The 21,974-nt window shown below is 46.0% G+C and overlaps 1 protein-coding gene across 3 annotated transcripts; it reads left to right on the top strand.

Moving 5' to 3' along the window:
- The first annotated feature begins 593 nt into the window (after positions 1-593).
- On the top strand, positions 594-21,909 carry IDNK (IDNK gluconokinase). Of its 3 annotated transcripts, XM_056122527.1 has the most exons (5): positions 594-676; positions 4,761-4,791; positions 5,137-5,223; positions 19,292-19,335; positions 21,261-21,909. In XM_056122527.1, exons 1-5 carry the CDS (start codon positions 627-629, stop codon positions 21,628-21,630), a joined length of 582 nt encoding a protein of 193 aa, XP_055978502.1. In that variant the 5' UTR covers positions 594-626; the 3' UTR covers positions 21,631-21,909. The 3 variants fall into 3 exon arrangements, with proteins under 3 accessions (XP_055978502.1, XP_055978504.1, XP_055978503.1); XM_056122529.1 differs by lacking the exon at positions 4,761-4,791 and having other exon boundaries at positions 596-676; XM_056122528.1 differs by lacking the exons at positions 594-676; positions 4,761-4,791 and adding an exon at positions 4,936-4,953.
- Positions 21,910-21,974: the final 65 nt, after the last annotated feature.

The raw sequence follows: 21,974 nt of genomic DNA, 5'->3' as shown, positions 1-21,974 counted from the left end.
TAAAAATAAAATAAAAAAAACAAATTGGAAAAAATCAATAGTTGCTATTAAAGCCTCCTTTTCCCCCTGTCTTTGAGGCTCTAAATCTATGCATTTTAGACAGGTGGGATATTTCTCACAGTACATGCTGGATATCAACTGGGATGCCCACCTAGAGGCAAAACGCTTGGTTACATTTAAAAAACACGATATCATGAGCACACTTCATAAATATTCATATCCAGGGGCTGGAGCGATAGCACAGCGGGTAGGGTGTTTGCCTTGCAAGTGGCCGACCTGGGTTCGATTCCCAGCATCCCATATGGTCCCCCAAGCACCGCCAGGAGTGATTCCTGAGTGCATGAGCCAGGAATAAACCCAGTGCAATGCTGGGTGTGACCCAAAAAGAAAAAAAAAAGAAAAAAAATTTTCATATTCAGCTATAAGGGGACAGGAAGCCTGGGGATGGGAGAGGCGAGGTCGGGCGAGTGGGAGGCGAGGGGCGGGGTGAGCAGGGCGAGGGGCGGAGCCAGAGGGCATGAGGCGGGGCGGAGGGGCGGGGCGGAGGGGCGGGGCGAGCGGGAGGCGGGGCGAGCGGGAGGCGGGGCGGCGGGCCGGAAGCAGGCGGCTGGAGCGAGCCGGGCGACATGACGACCCCGAGCGCGCTGCTGGTGATGGGCGTGAGCGGCTCCGGGAAGTACGTCCGGGAGGCGGGCGGCGGGCACACGGGAGGAGGACAGGCCGCGGGGACGCGGGGCCCCTGGGGAGTCCCCTTCCCCTTCGCGGGGACGGGAGCGGGGCGACGCGAGCCCGGAGCGGCCGGAGCGCGTTCCCGGCGCGGGCGGGCGGCGCGGGCCAGTCCGGGCGGGCCACAGCAGCGGCAGCTCGGGGGTCCCGGCATCCCCGCTTCGGGGCCCCTGCGCGCCGCCCGCACCTCCTCCTGCACCTGCGCCAGTCAGTCCCGGCGAGCGCTTGCACCTCCCGGTCTCGAGAAGTGAACTTGACCTTCCGTTGTTTTTTTTTCCCGTCCTTAAATGACGAGTTACCGGTGTAAACGACAGTGGTCGTGTTCACTTGAACCGTATTTTCTTTTTTTTAGTTGGGAGGCTATGTGACAGGCAGCATAAAGCATCTCACAATCTTGATTGCCCGCACCGAGACCTTTGTTCCCTGATAACGAGCCAACTATTAACTCTACCCAGTTACTGGGAGTTTCTGGTGAAACAGTTACTGAAGCAAAAAAGAAAAAAAAATCCGGAACTAAACTATCCGGGGGGTGGGGCTTCCTCCTGGCCCGAGCTCAGGCATCACTCTTGGTGGTGCTCAGGGAACTTTATGGGGCACTGGAGGTCGAGCACAGACCGGCCGCGTGCAAGACCAGCACCCTGCCCACTGTGCTAAAGTAGCTTGACCTTCAGATGCTCTAGACTCTCCTTAGTCAGGAACCACCCATGTGGGTTGTACCCATTTAAAAAGCTTGCATCGGGTAAATAGATATATCTTTAGAAGAATGGGGGGGGGGGCATGTTTACCCTCAAAGACAGGGAATCTGGGATGAAATTAAAACTCAGCACCTGCAGTTTCCTAGCAGTCTGCTTTAAAAGTGGTGTCCTGGGGCTGGAGCGATAGCACAGCGGGTCGGGGGTTTGCCTTGCACGCGGCGGACCCAGGTTCGATTCCGAGCATCCCATATGGTCCCCGGAGCACTGCCAAGAGTGATTCCTAAGTGCATGAGCCAGGAGTAACCCCTGTGCATCGCCGGGTGTGACCCAAAAAGAAAAAAAAGTGTAAAACTGCTCCTGTGCTTGGTGTAAGGGACTTAGTAACCGCAGGACTTGGTTCCACCATGGCCTGCTGAGCTAGCTTGGGCAGTTAGTCACATTTCCATCAGGCGAGAGGGAAGATATCCTATACAATTCAGATGGTTAGTTTCATGCATTCAGAAAAATATTGGACTCAGTCATTCATGGTTGTCACTGATAATGGGACAAAAATCCCTACCTTCAGGGAGTTTATATGCCACTATGGGGGATGGCAGTGAATACATACACATCAACCAAAAGTGTCGGTGGTGGCCACCTCCAGGTGAGAGACTGGGGAGGAAGTGGGCAGAGCACCAGGCAGGAGGGTCAAGGAATGACCCTCTGAAGAAATGTGGGAGTTAGGAGAGAGGAGGGGACAAGCCTGGAGAACAGTGGGAAAGCGTTATGGCAGAGGGACTAGACCATGTCAAGGCCCAGAGGCCTGACCGCCTTATGGATTATCAGGGAACCCCAGCAGGGCAAGATGGGTGGCCTGAAGTTAGAGATTCGGTTATGGAATATAAATAAGAGTGTTGTGGATGGACTATGAATGAGAAGTAAAGAGGGGTTTTAAGACTTGCACCTGGGCAGCTTGGAGAAGGGAGAAGTAGACTAGTGTTTCCCAAAGAAGAAGATGTTGCTCCAGGATTTCTGGAAGAATCCAGAAGGGCAGTATTAGCCTCTGATGAAATTAGGGGTTGTTGAGTAATGTTATGTTTGGTTTGGGGTCATACCAAGCACTCCTTGAGGGCCTCTTTTGGTAGTGCACAGGGGACCATATGGCAGGAATTCAGCTGGGATCAGCCACGAACAAGGCAAGCCTCAAAACTCATGGACTACCTCTCCAGCCTGGAGTAATAATTTTTCTGGACAAAGAAATTCGGGAGCCTCTGTTATAGGCTGACATGGAGAAGCAGGAGACACGTGGAAGGAAAATATCTGGAGCTCAGAGTGGGACTGAGTCTGTTTCAAATAAATTTGTCAAATGGGGGATTGATTTTCCAAGTCAGAAGTCTGCGGAGGTATTACCTCTGTGACCCCCCCCAAACTTTTTTTTTTAAATATACTTAATTTCAGAAAGTGAAGCAATCATATAAAAATATCAAGTAGGGGCTAGAGCAGTAGCACAGTGGGTAAGGGTGTTTGCCTTGCACGTGGCTGACACGGGTTCCATTCCTGGCACCTCATATGGTCCCCTGAGCCCCACCGGAAGTAATACCAGAATGTAGAGCCAGGAGTAAGTCCTGATCACTCTCACGTGTGGACCCCGAGAAACAAGTAAACCCTTTGGAACTGGTAAATGTTTACCAACAATTGGACTTTGATTACAAAGTTGAGGTCACCAGATGGAAGGAATGAGGGAAAAGAGAGACTAGAAGCGACATAAGGGCAGTGGTGGAGAGATTTTGGTACTGGCGGTACAATAACTTTATACACCAAAAGTATAATTGTAACCATGTTATCTTTAACACAATTTTTAAAAATTGTGGAATTGGTATATAAAAATTGGGAAATCAGGTCTGGTAAATAGTAAGCTGATTTATAAATTGCGATGGTGGTAAATGGTATTTGTGCAACACCTTAGAAATTGAAAGCCAGAAAGGATTTCATTTCTCATTGGCTGCCTTCTCTGCCCATCTTCCATGGCACAGACCAAGCCTCTAGCGGCCAGCTGGTCGCTCAGTCAGTGCTGGCTAAATGAAATGAGCAGATGGGGAATGGGTACTGTGGCTCAGTTCTCTCATTTTGCAGGTGGGAAAATAGTTTCACCTTGCACAGGAGCTTAGTCATGTAATGACAATAGAGAACCTGCCAGACCTCAGATTCAGAGCCCCGAGGCCTTCCCACAGCCTGCACTGCCTTTTAGGGGGAACAGATCCTTATCAGATACTCGGAGCAGAGAGCCCTGGACATCCAGTCCGAAGGGCTGGCCTGTCTCTTGTGTCCATTAAGAGTGCGTCTCATCTATTTATTTCTTCATTTTTGTTTTGGGAGGCCCCCCCCACAACTGTGCCTAGAGCTTACTCCTGGCTCTGTGCTCAGGGATCATTCCTGGCAGGAACCAGATGGGTTGCTGGGGGTTGAACCTGCAGGGCCTTCCCTGTTGTCCTGTCTCTCTGCTCAAGCATGTCGCCCTGAGCCCTGAGGCAGTGCTGTGCTTTGCACCTTGTAGGAGTTAGAGGAGGTTAATCCCCTTCACATCCCTCCTAGCATCCTCAGGAGAGTTTTGAGCACTTCATGAATTCAGTATTTTTTTTTCCCTTAGAAAATAAACACCTAGGGGCTGGAGCTGGGACAGTAGTCAGGGTGCATGCCCAGCACTCTGTGCCTGCAGTGCCTCGTGGTCTCCTGTGCACCATCTGGTGCAGCCCTGGAGGTTTCTGAGCACCTCTGTGGCCTGGGTGAGGCCAAGCATGGCAGGGCTGAGCAGTACCACAGTCTCTAGCTTTTGCACAAGACCCCTGGCCATGTGGGCCAAGAACCACCAGAAGGGCTCTCAGGTCTTCTGAGCACCACTTGGGAGGCATCTATGAAGCAGGGGCCAAAACACTTAAGGAGTTTAATGAGATTGGATGGTATGTTTCGGGGGAGAGGTTAGCGGCACGTGGGTAATGGTGTCTTTCTTTAAATTCCTGGAGAAAACGAAAACCATACTCTAGATTCCATGATCAAGAGCATCACTTTTGGGGTAGGAGCAATAATGCAGTGGACTGAAGTACATGCCTTGCATGCCGGAAACCCAGGGTCAGGCTCCTGAACCCCATGGTTTCCCAAGCATGTACTGGGAGCGGCCCCTGAACACAGAGCCTGGAGTGACCTTAGAGCACCTCCGGGGATCACCCCAAACCCAAAACCAACAAGGCATCACAACCACTTGCAGATTGTCATCAGTATACTTTGATCTGAGTTCTGGGGGGCACCCTCAGATGGGCTGGTTGGGAGGGCGTGGTCATTTGAACATCTGCATCCTCTCCACAGATCGAGCGTGGGCGCCCTGCTGGCATCCGAGGTAACCCGCCTTTCTGTCCCTCAGTCTCACACCCTACTGGTCTCCTACTGTTCTCTCCCTTCCCCGACCCGAAGGCAGGCTGATGTGTAAGCACGAACAAGTACAGAGTGCCACTCACTGCTGCAGTTTGGTTTCCCATCGGGTGATTACAGATAATGATGGGTGAGCCCCACAGCACACTGCTGAGCTTCAAACCCCTTTTCTTTCCTGTGGGTGGGTGTGGGGGGGAGGCAGGGGATGCTCCCCTGCAACTGGGGGGAAGCACGGAGCTGCTGTGTGGGCCCTCATGGCGGCAGTCTCCTGAGACGCCCTGCCCGCTACATACTCCTTTCCTTTGTTTCCAAGCTCGGGTGGAAATTCTATGATGCAGATGACTATCACCCGGAGGGAAATCGAGTGAAGATGAGCAGCGGGATCCCCCTGGATGACCAGGTAATGGCTGCTGTCTCTTTCCAGCCCACGCCTTGCCCTCACAGACACCCCTGCAGCATCCCTTGGACAGAGTTCCTGGGCCCCCGAGGTGATTCGGAGGCAGGTGCTCCCGAAGCCAGCTCAGTTCCCAAGAGCTCCTCTACATTCATTGGCAGTGGCCCTCGCCTTTTCTCCAAAACCATGACCCCCTGTGGGCAGAGGCAGAAGCTCCTGTGCCTTATGTGTGAGCGAGTTTGCCTCCTCTTCTTGGTCCCTTCCTCCTGCCACCGCCACACTCTGGCACCCACCGCAAAGCCAGGAAGAGATTTGAGGGGCTGGAGAGGCAGCACAGTGGAGAAGGCACTTGCCTTGCATACAGCCAGCCCAGGTTTGATCGCCAGCTCCCTATATGGTCCCTTGAGCGTGTGAGCCCTGATGACTGAGCCAGAGACAGCTAGGTGTAGCCCAAAAGCAGAAACAAGCACAACAAAACAAGAAAGATCTTTGAAATTCAAGTATGGAACCCCATATAGTTCTGCAAGTCCCACCAGGAATGATTCTTGTGTGCAAGAGCCAGGAGAAAGCTCAGAGCACAGCCAACTGTGCAGCCCCCCTCAAAAAAATAGCCCCACCTGGAGCGATAAGGCACCTGCCTTATATGCAGCTGGTCTGGATTCAATCCCGAGCATCCCTTCTGGTCTCCTGAGCACCGCCAGGAGTGATTCCGGATTGCAAACCAGGAGCAACCTCTGAGCATCACCAGGTATGGCCCAAAACCAAACAAAACTGGCCCTATGGAATGCAAGTGTGGCTGTAAGGGGAGTGAGAGGGACAGTGGATGTGGTGGATACACAGAGCACAGAGTGGCCAGGGACAGGAGTGGCCATGGGGTCGTTTGGTCTTGACCCCGAAACCAGTGGGAAGTTTCAAGAGCCAGACCCTCTGTGCTCTCTCTCCACCTACCCTCACCCTCAGTCAGGTTTATTGTTCTTATCAGTGGCCAGATGTCTCCTTCCCTTTCCCACAGAGTTAACCCTGTTCGTCCTTCACATGTTAGCGCCCCTGCCACTTCCTCAGGAAGCCCTCCTTGACTGATTTAGGAGAAAGCTCCTGTTATAGATTCTTGGAGCACCATCACTTATTTCCCTTGTGCCGAGTGTAACATTAAATAGGATGATAATTTGAATAGTACTTAGATACTGCTACTTAAAAAAAAAATTGGAGGGTGGAGGGTTTGGGCACACCTGGTGGTACTCGGGGTTCACCTCTGGCTCTGTACTCAAGGGTCACTCCTGGAAATCTTGGAAGCCATAGGCCTTCCTGGAGGTTGGATTGGGGTCAGCTGTGCACAGGGCAAGTGCCTCTGTCCCAGTACTCTCTCTCCAGCCCTGCAAGATTTTACCTCTGAAGAGCAGGATCCTGGCCGTGTATGTAGCCATTGTACACCCATAGGACCTGACAGTGTCGGGAAGTACTGGTGACTCCCTGTGCTGTGTGTGGGTGAGAGGGACGAGTGACCAAGGCCTCATTCCTGCCTGCTGCCGAGGCACGTCCTGGATGCTCCCTCAAGCCAAGGCACCGGCAGGAGTCTTTGCAGTGTGATTCCTCAGTTGGGAGCCAGGCCCACAGAGCAGCTTAGTGTGGACCTCATTCAGGTGCACATGCTGAGTGTCCAGAGCTGTGAATGGAACTGACCGGGCAGAGGTCAGCACTGGTGTCCCCACTTCGAGAGGCCGGCCTTTGCCCCTATGGCCCATTGACCTGCCTTGGACAGCCTGTCACTAAATCATTAATAGTTCTGATTCTAGAGCAGTTTGGGTATACTGCGCTCTCTCTTCTCACGATCTCTCTCTCTCTCTCTCTCTCCCTCCCCTTTTCTCTTTCTCTCTTGTCTGTCCTCTTTCTCCCTCTCCATCTCTTTCTCTCACCCCCTCTCCCTTCTCTTCTCTCTCCCCCCTCTCACTCTCCCCTGTCTTCTCTCTCTCCCCTGTCTTCTCTCTCCTCTTTCTCTCTCTCCCCCTCCTTCTCTTTCTCTCCTCCCTTCTCTTTCTTTCTCTCTCCCTGTCTTCTCTCTCCTCTTTCTCCCTCCTCTTCTCTCTCCTCCTCCTCTCTCCCCCTCCTCTCTTCTCCCTTTCTCTCTTCTCTCTCTCCCCCCTCTTCTCTCTCTCTCCTCTCTCTTTCTCACTTTTTCTCTCTCTTTCTCCCCCTAGTTTTTGTCCCACACCTGGAGATACTCAGTTACCACAGGCTCTGTACTCGAGTTGCTGGTGGTATTGCTCAGGGAACCGTGAAGCTTTGGCCTGCATGCACAGCATGCACTCAATCCATCGAGCTCACTCCAACCCCTGGCACACTTGTCTTTGTTTTAGAGAAGGCAGGAGACATAGTGCAGCAGGTATGGTGCCTGTCTTGCCTGTGGCCTACCTGGGTTTGATCCCTGACACTCCATATGGTCCCCTGCGCAAACCAGGAGTGATCCCTGGGCATGGAACCAATCGTAAGCCTGGAGCACCATTGGATGTGGCCTCAAACGTGTGTGTGTGTGTATGTGTGTTAAATAATTTTTATTTTAATTGAATCATCATGAGATAGTTACAAAATTGTTCATGACTGTGTTTCAGTCATGCAATGCTCCAACACCCATTCCTTCACCAGTGCATATTTCCCACTACTAGTATCCCCAGTTTCCCTCAAACCACGCCCAGCCTCTCTCTATGGCAAGCACTTTCCTTTTTTCTCTCCTTTGGGCACTATGGTTTGCCGTACAGATACTGAGAGGTCATCATGCTTGTTCCTTTACTTACTTTCAGCAGTTGTTATTCAGTTCTTATTCAGAGTGATCACTTCCAACTGTCTTTGTCATAGTGGTTCCTTTTTTATCCAAACTGCCTTCTCCCCAGCACTTGAAACCAACTTGCAACCATGACCTGTCCTCCTGGCCCTTGTTTCTACTGTCCTCAGGTGTTAGTCTCATACTGTTTTTTTTTTAATTCCACAAATGAGTGAAGTCATTCTATGTCAGTCCCTCTCCTTCTGACTCTTTTCACTCAGCATGATACTCTCCATGTCCATCCATTTACAAGAAAATTCCGTGCTTCATTTTTCCTAACAGCTGCATAGTATTCCATGGTGTAGATGTGCCAGAGTTTCTTTATCCAGTCATCTGTTCTCAGGCACCGAGGTTCTATAAACACACTCTTATTCCCTCCCCTGACCTTCCCCCTTGTTGCTGTTGATCTGCCATGTGGGGTCCACATGCAGCCTTATTGTGGCACTCGCAGTTCTCACTGTGATGCTGACAGGGGTCGCGGGCAGGGTGCAGGGCTCACATAGTCTGCTGTGGTGCTGATGGGGCATCATATGTCAGGATAAATTACTCACTCTGCTGGGGTGCTCCTAGCAGATTGAGTGTTAGGCTGCAGGCTCTTGGGTTTGTGCTCCTCTGGCTGTGGTGCATGCATTTCTGCTTGCCCGCATGCACTTCTGGCTGAGGCATGCAGGCTCTAGCTGCAGTGCTCACAGGGTGAGGGGTCACTGTCGTGCTCTGTTTGTAGTTCCCAGGGCTCACACTTTCTGACGGTGGTGCTTGGGTTCTTGGTTATTAGTCACAACATGTGACAGTGGTTTGGGTGCCAAGAACATTCCTGGCACATGTGGCAACATGGAATTTGAACTCATTTGACCATATACCTACAAGACAAGCATCTTAGCCACTGTGCTATGTGTCAAGCCCTCCATTTTAAAATGTTTTAGGGGTATAATGTCACCACCCTGCGTCCACCAAAGTGACAGTATCCCTCAGCCATAGTCCCCTGGACCTTTCAACACTGCCCTGCCTCTTGGTGTGCTCAATTTGGGAGTTAGAGTCTAGTAGTTTGTCTTTGACATTTCTCTCCTTGTGGTGTATTTCTTTGAATACCATATATAAGTGAGATCATCCTGTATTTGTCTTTCTCATTGTGAGTAGTGATTTCACTGATCTTTTACATGATCTTTTTTCATTTCTATTTTCCTTACTTCCACTGTAATTTTTATTTTTTTTCCCTTCATCTACTGACTTTGGCTTTAATTTGTTCTTCTACGAAGTTCCTTGAGGTATGCAAAAAGTATTTATCATTGTTAATTTTGACAGTTCTGGAGAGTGAACCCTTTAGCTACTTCTAGAAGACCTTAGATGTGAAGATGTTCCCTTCACAGCACTGCAAGGGGAGGCCCAGGAAGCTTTCTCTGTGCTGTGCATTCTGACTTTGCTCTGAGTGCTTATGCACCAAGTGGGAATGGACGTGGGTGTCCTTGATGGTCCACATCTCCAGTCCTGTTTTGTTTTGGGGTTACTTCTGGTGCTGCACTTAGGAATCACTCCTGGTAGTGCTCAGGGATCGAACCCAGGTCAGGACACAGGTCCTACCTGCCATGCTCTCATTTCCTATTTTTTTTATTTAACTTCATTTTTTTTAATTGAATCACTGTGAGATACTGTTACAAAACTTTCATGATTGAGCTTCAGTCATACAATGATCGAACAACCCATACTCCACCAATGCACATTTCCCACCACCAGCATCCACACTTAAGTACCTATTCTTAAGTGTGGGACGGAGGTGCTTGTTTGACTTGCATTGATCCAGCAGACAGAGATGCATGTCTTCCTCTCTCCCTTAATCCTGTGTTTTTACATTGAAATCTCGCCATCCCCTCATAGCATTCACGGTATTCTAAGAGGTTGTCTTTCTTGCCCCAGTGTCTGCCTCTCGAGAGGATATCGCAATCACTCCCTCCTTTCACAAGCACTGCAAGTGTACCGGGAGCTCACAGACCCAAGTCCCTCCTACTGCCCTTCCAGATAAGTCCAGTCTCTCTAGGATTACTCTTCAGGCTTAGTTTTCTTTGGACTCCCTCCCACATCTCTGATTCACCATTGCTCAGTATTTCCCTCGTCCACTTACTCAAGCGTCTTGATAACATATGTATCCTCTGCTCTTGGAATCTACCTTTTGTTCTCTTTGGCAGGCCTTAAATTGAAATCCTTTCAGAGTAAGTCCTCAGCATTTAGCCTTCGGAGGGTTTGATCAGAATGTCCTCTCCACCACTTTGTCATAGTTCTTTTACAGCCCTCATTTCTGCCCTTGAGTAATTTAATTGCGCTTATATCTCCCATTAGGTTGTAAACCCTTGGAAGACAGGGATGTCGCCATCCATTATGATTTCCCCAGTACTTGATATGGTGCGTTTTGCTTGTGTGGTAGTGTGCAGGGGCTGGCTGCTCCAGGCTCTGTGCCTGGAGTTGCTCCTGGGGGTGCTTGAGGGATCTTAAGGTGCCAAGGATCCAACCCAATCCAGAGTCTTCTACATAACAGAGCATGTGCTCATTCTCATTGAGCCGTCTCTGATATGGTACTTTGAATGCATTTAGTATTCATGGTTAGTGGAGTTAAAGCTCAGTGTACTTGTGAATCAAGGTTTGTTTTTAATAAATTCAAAGTTTAAATTGTTATATTAGCCAAATAGTATTGTTTAAAATGGAACTTACTCATTTTTTAAAATCTCTATCCCAAAGCAACTCAATGAATTCTACACTATCCTCCATTTTATAGAGGTAGAAAACAGCAAGTAGCTTGCAAAAAGTTCCAGAGTGAGGGGAATCTGTGGCTTAGAAGATCTTGTTTTTCTAACTGAAAAAGGCCCTCATAATTCTCAAAAAAAAAAAAAAATCCTGAGAAGTCAACCAGGGTTGGTTAAATGAAGAGAAAGGATGAAAGTGGGAAAGAGTTACAGCTCTCCATATGCAAATCCATCCTGTCTGTCTGTCTGTCTCCATTTCTCTCACTCCCTCCCTCTTCCAAATCTTGGTTCAGCCTTGGGAGAGTATAGGAGTCCAGGAATTTATCCATTTCTTTAAAGTTCTCTTATTTCACGGCATAAAGAATCTCAGAGTAATCTCTGATTTGAATTTCCATACTTTCTGTTGTGATGTTACCTCTTTCATTTCTGATTCAGTTTATTAGGGTTCTCCCTCTCTCTCTCTCTTTGAGAGTCTTGTCAATGGTTTATTGATCTAGTTTATTTTTTCAGAGAACCAGCACTTGGTTTCATTGATCATTTGGATTGTTTTGGGGATTCCAGCTCTTTTTTTTTTTTTTAAATTGAATCACCTTGAGATACACAGTTACAAAGTTTTCATGATCTGGTTTCAGTCATAAAATGTTCAAACACCTGTCCCTCCACCAGTGTACATTTCCCACCAGTGCACCAGTGTCCCCAGTCCTCCCTCCATCCCTCCCTCCCTCTCTCTCTCTCGCGCTCTCTCTCTCTTTCTCCCCTCTATCCCCCTCTCTCTTTCCCTCTCTCTCTCTTTTACCTCCCCCATCTCTCTCTCCTTCCCCTTTTGAGCATTATGTTTTGCAGTATAGATACTGAGAGGCCATCACATTTGATCCTTTATCCACTTTAAGCACACATCTTCCTAGCTTCCTAGACTATAGACTAAACATGATGGCCACTTAATACCTGCACAACACCCTAAAGGAGAGAGAGAGTAAAAGGTACTCTCCACCTGCCACGGAGGCAGGAGTGGGGGGTGGGGTGGGGATTATGGGAGGGATGGTGGGAACATTGGTGGTGGAGAATGGGCACTGGTGGAAGGATGGGTACTCGGTCATTGTATGACTGAAACGTAAGCACAAAAGTTTATAAGTCTGTAACTGTGTTTCTCGGTGATTCATTAAAAAAAAAATTTTTTTTAAAAAGCACACTTTTTCCATCCAGAACGATCCCTTCCAATCATTAGTCATAGTGGTCCCTTCTGTATTCCAGCTGCCTCTTCCCCCAGCCCTTGAGGCAAGCTCCCAACATGGACCAATCCTGGCCCTTCTAACTGTATTTCAGTGTCAGTCTCATACTATGTTTTTTATATCCCACAGATGAGTGCGGTCATTCTTTATCTGTTCTTCTGACTCCTTCTGACTCATTTCACTCAGCATGATACTCTGCATATCCATCAATTTATAAGCGAGTTTCATGACTTCATTTTTTCTAACACCTGCATTGTGCAGATGTACCAGAGTCTCTTTAACCAGTTGTCTGTTCTCAGCCGCTCGGGTTGTTTTCAGATTCTGGCTATTGTGAACAGTGCTGCAATGAACATAAAAGTGCAGATGTCATTTATGCTGTGTTTTTGCACTCTAGGGGTATATTTCCAGAAGTAGTATTGTTGGGTTAGATGGAAGCTCAGTTTTTTTTTTTTTTTTGAGGAATACTGATACTGTTTCCCAAAAAGGCTAGACCAGTTGGCATTGCCACCAGCATCCATGCCAGCACTGGTTGCTCTTGTTCTTTTTGACATGTGCCAGTCTCTGGTGTGAGATGATATTTCACTGTTGGTTGGACTTGCATCTCCTATTAGCAATGTAGAGCATTTTCTCATGTGACTTTTGGCCTTATGTATCTTTTTTGTGAATATTTCTGTTCACTTCTTCTCCCCATTTTTTGATGGAGCTGTTAAAGGACATATGATGAGGGAAAAGAGTGGCATGGTTTCATGTGATCCAGGTGTAAAGATTCTGGTTTCTGCACAGGAGTGAAAGCTAGGTTGTTTTGGATGGGCTGGAGCAATAGTACAGAGGGGAGTGCATTTGCTTTGCACACAGCTGCTCTGGGTTTGGTCCCCAGCATCCCATATGGTTTCCTGAGCACCACCAGGAGTGATCCCTCACCACAGAGCCAGGAGTAAGCCCTTAGCACCACCGATGTGGCCTCCTAGGAACAAAAAAAAAAAAACAAAAATAAGAGCTAGGTAGCTCTGGAGCCCCTTTGGGAAAACCCTTCTTTTGGCTTCATGTCATCCACGAAAGGGTCCTCAGCATGGAACTACAGATCAGGACTAGAAACTTCATGAGTAAAGGTCAAAGTGCTCCTCAGTTAGTCACTAACCATCTCTCTACTGTCCTCGTGAACTGTGGACCTGGGCCCCAAGAGATCAGTTCAGTATAATATCTTATTGTGTAAATAAATGTCTGAAAAGCTTTTTTTTTTTTTTTGCAGGGGGAGGGATATATTTTTCTATTACATTTTCATCATAGAATTTCTTAAAAATTTTATCAACTAAATGAAACACTTTTTTTACTAAATGTAATTAAAATAGTTTGAAACAGTAAAAAAGACTGGATTCAAAGAAAGGGTTGATTTCCTTGTTGTATAAAGGATAGGAAGTTAATTGCCAAAACATAGCTTCTTTTTCTTTGAAATGTCTCATTCATATTATAAAACATTTCAGTCATGGAGAAAGAATGGTGAATAATGTCAATACCAAGTAAAATAACAGTGCCAATGCCATACGGAATTTGACTTCTACTGATAAATTATAGACTTGCATGGATGGGCTGAAGGAAATATGAAATCTGAGTTAGGTGACAAAGTATAAAATGTCCCCATTGCTAATGGGAAGAAGTATTATCTAAGATGAAGGATTAAACAAATTATCCTTTCGGCGTGGTTCATCCAAAATCCATTGCGAAGATTTGGATCATGCTGAACAACTCAATTTTTATTGTGTTTCCATCTCTGAATGAGTTTCAACTCATTCTTAAAGTTGCTCTTTGAATTCTTTTAAAGTTGAAAATGTGAATTAGCATTGAGCCCTCTTTCTTGTTGCAAACGCTCTCTTCTAAATCAGGCGTTCTTCATGATGGAGAGAGGAAATATGAATGGAGGGTTGAAATGTTAACTTTCACCAAGAGACTCACATAGTGACAAGGGATGCGCGATGAAGAAGGCAGAACGAGCCTGAGAAATGGCAGTGCTGCCTTTGTCCTGCAGTGCAGCCTTTCCACAGTGTTAGCATACAGAACATGGGTCTCCTCTCGCCATATTTACAAGTTTCCTAAAAAAAATCATAAGCTAGTTATGAAGAATGGGAGTGTAGAAGAAATAAATCTGTTCTACAGCCCATGATACATGGCTCAACTTCAGAGATCAAAGTAAAATCAGAAACTTCTTAGTAGACATGCAGATTAAAAAGTAGAATTATGTGCCACTGAACTGAGTACACAATCTGATCCAAGATACAAAGGAAGTTAAAGTAACTAGTTCTGACTAGGAAAGAGACCTGAATTTTGTCCAGGAAGATCAACTTTCACAGAGTACTTTTTAAAAAAGTGGTTAGAAAATAGGAGATTAATACCCAAGAATAGCCGAGATAAGTACCAGGAGGATTACTCCAAGGCTTAGAGACCAGCCGGGCATGCTAGGGGAAAAGGCAGCTCAGATAGAGAAGGGAGCACCAAATAAAGGATGTTGGGAGGATCCTCCCAGGACAGGAGATGCATGTTGAAAGTAGACTATAGACCAAACATGATTGCCACTCAATGCCTCTTTTGCAGACCACAACACCCAAAAGGAGAGAGAGAACAAAAGGGAATGCCCTGCCACAGAGGCAGGGGGATGGGGGGAATAAGGGGTTGGAGGGATACTGGGATCAGTGATGGTGGAGAATGGGCGCTGGTGGAGGGATGGGTACTCGATCATTGTATAACTGAAACCGAAGCACAAAAATTTGCAAGTCTACAACTGTACCTCATGGTGTTTCACTAATAAAAATTTAAAAAAAAAAAGTGGTTAGGACAAAAGTTCCTAAAGATGGTATGAGGGAGCATGTGGCATGACCCCTAGGTAGGAAGAGTCTGCTAATGAGACCGTGACAGTCAGTCTGTCCAATCTCCAGGGTCCTTCTGCCTCAATGTCCCTCCTGCTGCTGTCCTTGCAGAGGCACCCAGCCTCCCTGAGATACATGTCATTTCTTTACGGATGTAAAAATACTTAGTTGGCTTCACAGTGAGGTTTTGCTGTCCTGAAGCTCAGTCTTTCTCCTCTGGTTGACTTTGTCATCCTCTGTCCTCTTTCTTAAATGTTGGTCTTTAAATTGGATTCTTAAAGAACAAGCCCATTCCCTTTCCCAAGTTCCCAGGAAAGCAGCCCTCATTTTCAGATTCATCCCTTACGTATTAGCTTTCTAAGATGGTATCTGCCCATGACTTGAAGCCAGGCATATCCACTTAAATGTAAAGCCCACTCTGAAATGAGTATCCCAAATTTCCAACTCTCTTTCAGCCTTCTACTAAAGAGTTCTTTTGGGAAATGTGGCCAGGAGTACCTTTTTCAAAAAGGGTCATCTTGTAAATGTGGTTTTTTTTGCAGTCATCCCTCTTAGTCCAGGAACAGAAAAAGCTTGGCTGTCACAAGGGAGTAGATAGAATACAGAAATAAATATAGAGATTTAAGGGAACTTAAAATTTTTGCTTTGGGGCTATATCAATGTGCTGAAGGCTCACTCCTCCTAGCTTTGCACTCAGGGATCACTCCTGCTAGTGCTCGGGGGACCGTGTGGGATGCTGGAGACAACTCAGGTCAGCGATGTGCAAGGCAGCCTCTACCTGCTCTTCTTCTTTCACTCTGGTCTGGGAACTTAAAATTCTTTTCTGTTAAACTCAGATCCACCATGTTTCCTGCTAGCAATGTTAGGCTACCTCTATCTGACCGTGGGCCCCTTCCGACCTTGGTCCTACTTGTTGGCCTCCTAGTCAACTGCCAGCTGCCCATTCCCCTCACCCAATTTTTATCTGTAACCTTCTTGAAATATCCTGGGGACCCATAAGGGGGGTATTTCTCGGCTGGCTCCCAGCTGAGAAACACTGATCAGAACACTGTGTTCAAAGTATACAAAATACTGAGTGAGTCTCCCTTACCTTCACAATTAGCCCTTGTACATGGATGAAGGAAGATGAAGATGCAAATTTGTGCTAGAACCGGCATCTTTTTTTTTCTCATGAGCTGGGAAGATGTTTTGCATACAGGAGCATGCCAGTGTTCAATGTTCATGGCCAGTATCACATAGTATTGTTGAAGTGGCCAAACACTAAAACACAAAAATATTCTAGCGGTTCATTAAGCCCTGCCATCTTTCCTATCTCCTGCCAGCCCAGAAAATACGATATTGTAGGGGTAGTTTGAATTTGTAAATATAGCCCAAACATTTTTTATTCTTACAGACTTCTCCCGATTTGATGTCTCAGAAAACATTTATCAATAATAAACATTTTAAAATATTCTTCCAGTCCCTTCATGTATTTTGCAAACTTTGCTGCAAATCTTCAGCTCGTTACTCTATATATAACAACCACATTCATTTCTCAGAACACACCTGTCAAGTACTAACAATATTTTCTTACTACAATGTATAACATTGTATAACATTGTAATTTATATGAATTACATAGCTGTTATCATTTGGTGATTATCATTTGTGTTAATATTTTAGCCATCCTACTTTAACTCCTTAATGGTCACTGGTTGAATGGTGAGTGCAGGGGCCAGAGCAACAGTAGTGGGTAGAGCATCCGCCTTGCATGCGATAGAGCTGGGTGCAATCTCTGGTGTCCCATATGGTCCCCGGAGCACTGCTAGGAGTAATTCCTGAGTGCAGAGGCAGGAGTAACTCCTGAGCATTGCTGGGTGTGACCCAAAAAGGAAAAAAAAATAATAATGAATGGTGGGTTCATGGAGATAAAAATCTTAAAATTTTATTACTACTAAAACTACCAGATCCTTATATAACTGTTGAGGGAAAATAATTGTCAACCAACAGTTGTCAACCAGCCATACTATTCCTTAAGAAAGACAAAAGACATTTACTAACATTCAGAAATCAGAAGGGGAATTGCTGATTCTAATGGGAGAATTTGAAGTATCTCTTAAAAACGAAAGAATATTAGACAAAACAAATTAGTAAAATATGTAAACAGAAAATGTAACATAAAAATGAAGAATGATGAATAAACGTTCTCAATACATATGGCTGATTTAAAGAGTGGCCATGTACTAAACGATATGGTGCTAGTACTCCAAGGTACAGATCACAGATTCCAAAAAAGCAGAACACACTCTTATCACAATGCAACATACATAGCAAAATTCATCAAAAATTCACCAAATGAAATACTAATTTTTGGTGGTGTCAGGAATCAAACACATAGTATAAATTCTATACTAAGTCATACCTACTCCCCTGAAACATTGCTTTAGATGGAGAAAATAAGGATATTATGTATGAATGAATGCAATAGTTTTTTGTTTTTTGGCTCACTCACAGCCATGCTCAGGGCTTTTCCTAGCTCAGCACTCAGGAAATCAGTCCTGGTGGGACTGATTTGGGGGTGCCGAGGATGGAACCCAGGTTGGTCACGTGCAAGGCAAGCACCTTACCAGTACTACTGCTCTGGCTGACCCCTGAATGCAGTTTAGAAAAGTAAAAAGATTGAACTTGGTGCTCAAGTAGGAAACAAACACTGGAACAGTGATGTCAAACTGTTAAAAAGTTCAGCAGATTAGATGACTCTAGCAAAGTATCACTTGCTGTGGGAAAGGAGTGTGAATGGCTGTCATCTCCAGGTGGCTAGGGAGCCCCATGGTTGTCTCTTGCTGCTTGCGTTCGGTGGACTCGGGCCACTCACCCATCCGGGATGGCCGATGCCAGGGGCAGACAAAGGAGAAAAAAAAATGTTCTCCAACATTCTAGGCAGAAAGTGGGCCCTGGTGTAGCCCAGCTCCTGGCAATGGGTGACAGATACCTCGGTACCTACATTGAGGGACTCGGGCACTGGGCCATCCGCGTGCAGGATGGAGCTGCTGTGGCAAGGAATTTCTCCCACCCCTTAGGCCAAGCCTGCGGCCATGCTGAAAAATGCTCATTTTGGATAGCCACTCTGACCCTTGCTGTCTACACCCACCAAGCTAGACCTCAACTCCTACTTGAGCCACACTTGTCCAGGGCCTACTCCGGGCCTACACCTAGGCCCACGGCAGCCCACTGCTTAGTGCTTTTAAAGCTCACCTGGAAGCCACAGTGGTTCCAGAGGAAAAAAGCTTCCCCATTTTCCAGACGAACCCCTCACCTTCCCACTAAGGTTCCCAGGAAGGAGTTCCTTGTCTGCACTCTGGCACCAGGGCCTCACCGCAGGGTTCCCGTCTAGAAGTGCACTGAGACAAATCTCTCCAGCTAAAGGAAACTGCCAGTCACATTGGGGTAAGTTTCCAGGCTTCGGAGTTTCAGTGCTTGGGCTATCTGCCCTAAAACTGGGTAAATTTACTCATTTCTCACTTTTTTGTTTTTGCGCCACACCCGGTGACGCGCAGGGCTTACTTCTGGCTCTGCGTTGAGAAATTACTCCTAGTGGGGCTTGAGAACCACAAGGAGTACCTTGGATGGACCTGGGTCAACTGTATGCAAAGCAAACTCCCTCCTGCTGCATATTGCTGCAGCCCCTACTCACATTTCTTGAGGCTTGAAGAGGATGCCAGCAGTCTGATGCCTGGTGGGGGCCCTCTTTCCAGTTTGCAGAGTGCAGCCTTCTGGTTCCTTGTGGAATTGCGACTTAGGTGCCTCAGTGACAGCATATGCATTAGCCTCCTGGCCTCTAATTTTATGAGGACAGCCATGACTATATTTAAAACCAAGTACCTCCAAATACCATCACACTAGGACTTAAATATACACACAGAACGGTCTGCTTTTGTATATGGCCACATTTTAAAAACCAGTTGAACAGGGATGTTTTTAATGTGTGTAGCTAAACAGTATTTCCACAGAAAGGAGAGAATGTCTCAGGAGGATTTCTTTATACAATACAGTAGGATATGCCAAATTAACTTTTCTTTGGCTAAGTAGAAATTTCTAATGATGCTTTCATCTGAGTAGTTTTGTTGAGGTTTGAAGAGAACCAGTCAGCTGACCTAAGAATTTTTGTCAGTAGCTCTCTACACTAAAAAGCAGAGGTCCCTAAAGAGCCCTGTAATACAGAACCGGTAAGCACGTCACAAGTCAGTTGGGGAGAGAAATGAGGAGGCATACTGCCATTTCTATTGGTATGTAGAGGCCCTGTGCCTGAAACAGAACTGTGTCGCTACTGTCCAATAGCCTGGACCTCAATTTTGTACATGACCACTTGTCAAGAGCTCTCTGGACCTTAATATAGGTGAACATAATTATGTTTCTGGGGAAAAAAATGATACCTGAAAAGTCACTTTGCTTTAATTTCAGGACAGAATTCCATGGCTCTGCAAATTACACGATTTATTACTAAGGTAAGAGAGGATGAGGCTTTGGCTTAAGCCAGTGAGTACAGAAAGCCTAGCAGAAAGTGCAAGAGGAAAACAGGTTCTTGAAATCGCAACACACAGATGACAGAGCTCAGAATAGAACACACTTCTACCAAGTAACTAATGATGAGTTTTTTGTTGTTTTTGTGCAACACCCAGAGGTGCTCAGGGCTTATTCCTGTCTCTGTACACAGTAATCACTACTCTCCAGCTCAAACCCAGTACAGTCATGTGCAAAAGCAAGTACCCTACCCACTGTACTCTGGCCCCCTCAACGATAATTTTAATCAGGCATAAACATGTAGCTTAGCTGGATTCTAGAGATAATCCTTCTAAACAGCTCCACAACTATTAGCAGGGAATCTTGGTCAGACACATGGCTTTCATAGTCTGTTTCTTCATCTGAAAATGGGGATAAACATCTCTACTATTTTGAATTATTGATAAGATGAAGCATGATTAACACCTATAACAGTATCTAACATACAGTAAATGCCCAAACAATATCCAATGAATAGTAGCATTGTTTCAGCTGTATCTTAATACCCTTTCTTCCCCCTACTGAGCCCAGAGAACTTAAGATCATTTGGCCACCAGAATTGGAGTCTCCAAATGTCCAGCTCTGTAGCATACCTCCTCCACACATCTGCTTTGATAGCAGGGAATTCTGGTTAGAATACGGAGTAAAAAGAAAAGACAGGGTGTATGCTATAAATTTTGCTTTGTAAGATGAACTCCTTTTTTAGGAGCTAGTATCATCTGAGCTAATGAAAATACTTTTGAAACTATTTATGGTTTTGAAACCACTGTTCTTTACTCACAGCACACTGGCGGAGGCGTCAGCCTCGTCTCTGGATGAGTCTAAGATTTGGATGTCTAGTTTAGAGCTCCAGGATTTAAGAACTCTCAACCAGGCCCAATGTACCAACCTGAGATGGAAGCAAAAATGATCATCGGGGAGCTAGAGCAGAGGCAGACTCGGAATAAGCATGCTTCCACACCCCCTCCTGCAACATGACAGAAGATCCAGACACGTTTATTGTTCTGTCTACTTGGCCCGCAGACTATGTTGGTCATTAACACCAAGGGCCCCCTAAGACTCCACAGCTCTAATGTGAACCTGGCCTTATGTGCCCACGCTAGCAGTTAACCGTCTCCTCTATACTGGAGTTCCTCCCAATCCCCCAAGATGTCAGGGATGGGTGCAACATGGTTCTGGGTAGAAGCCATGGCGCAGTCTTCTGCTGTCTTTGACCACACACTGATTTTCCCTTGTCATTTGCCTCTGTGTTGAGCTTCTTTGCACATGTCTCATATTCAGCTCACCTTGACCACAGAGAGCAGAGGCCTCTCTTCATGCTTTTTACAGCGATATACTGGGAGCCTCCCCAGGTTTTTTCCCATCATACTGTAGTATTAAGAATTGGGAGAAATCAGTTGTGAAATTCCTATCACTGAACACCCACGGACGGAGAACCTGAACGTAGCTCTGTGTTTTGCACAGCCTCCTGGCAGTTGATCCACAAACTATGACTGAGCTGATACTGCATAAGTGTACAGGAGCGAAACACCTGGAGAGCACTTACATAAGAGGCACTAGGATAAACTTTTTCATTAGCAGAGTAAAAAATGCAATCATCACTTTAACTCCCCCAAATCTTATTACTATTGTCTGTTCCTGACACGAGGCCTTACTAATAATTAACATTTTGATTCTATATTTTATGCTGTATTCTTATAATAAAGATGTTAAGAAAATCATATGGGAAATAAACTCACTGTATTGTATTGTATAATTTTATAAGAAAATTCCATGTTTATAAGAAAATCCAAATATAAGTGGACCCACGTTGCTCCTGGCTGAACTGTACTTTAAATGCTTTCATTCCTTTGCCCGACTTTTTAAACAGAGATGTAACTTCAGGACAACCTGTGGTACTAGCATGTTCGGCTCTTAAGAAAATGTACAGAGACATCTTAATCCGAGGAAAAGACAAGACATCTCAGAAGTCTGCTGAGTCTGCTGGGAAGGAGGAAGCGCCAGCTGAGGTGCAGCTCCTGGTGGTATATCTCAGTGGGTCATCAGAGGTTATTGCTGAACGTTTATGCAAAAGAAAGGGCCATTTCATGTCCCCTAATTTACTGCAGTCCCAATTTGATACTCTGGAGCCACCATCAGCTCCAGAAAATTTCATCCAAATCAGTGTGGACAAAAGTCTTTCAGAGATAATTACTACAATCATGGAAACAATAAAACCAAGAATCTTTTCTAGTCAGTAGTTCAAAACAGAATTAAGCAAGAATCTCAACCCCATTCCAGATCTTGTTCAGTACTGTATTCTAAATTAAGGTAATCGGTATGCGCTTGTTTGGGTGTACCTTTAGGAATCTGTGATGCTGTTGTGCATTGGTAGATGAGAAGGAACTTTGAAAGTAAAAGCTTCAAGAATTCATGTGACTCAATCAAGTGATTAGAGTAACAATGATCATTAATACTGTACATCATAATCTTTTAAACATTCTGATCATTTCTGTATTCAAATAAATTTTGACTATCCTGGCAACCTCTGGAAACTGGTACAAAACAATCACCAAGTTATTCATACCCCTTTCTTGAGTTACTT

Source organism: Sorex fumeus, unplaced genomic scaffold (assembly GCF_029834395.1).
Source record: "Sorex fumeus unplaced genomic scaffold, SorFum_2.1 ptg000046l, whole genome shotgun sequence".
Taxonomy (NCBI): Eukaryota; Metazoa; Chordata; class Mammalia; order Eulipotyphla; family Soricidae; genus Sorex; species Sorex fumeus.
Note: the sequence above shows the minus strand (reverse complement) of the source record. Positions and strands in the feature narration are given on the sequence as shown.

What these genes read in the sequence shown, in the direction of transcription:
- IDNK (XM_056122527.1), top strand. Translation starts at nt 627, where the DNA reads ATGACGACCCCGAGCGCGCTGCTGGTGATGGGCGTGAGCGGCTCCGGG. An exon ending in GCGCCCTGCTGGCATCCGAG is followed by an intron (nt 4,792 to 5,136) that starts GTAACCCGCCTT and finishes TTTGTTTCCAAG; the next exon opens with CTCGGGTGGAAATTCTATGA. An exon ending in TTACACGATTTATTACTAAG is followed by an intron (nt 19,336 to 21,260) that starts GTAAGAGAGGAT and finishes CTTTTTAAACAG; the next exon opens with AGATGTAACTTCAGGACAAC.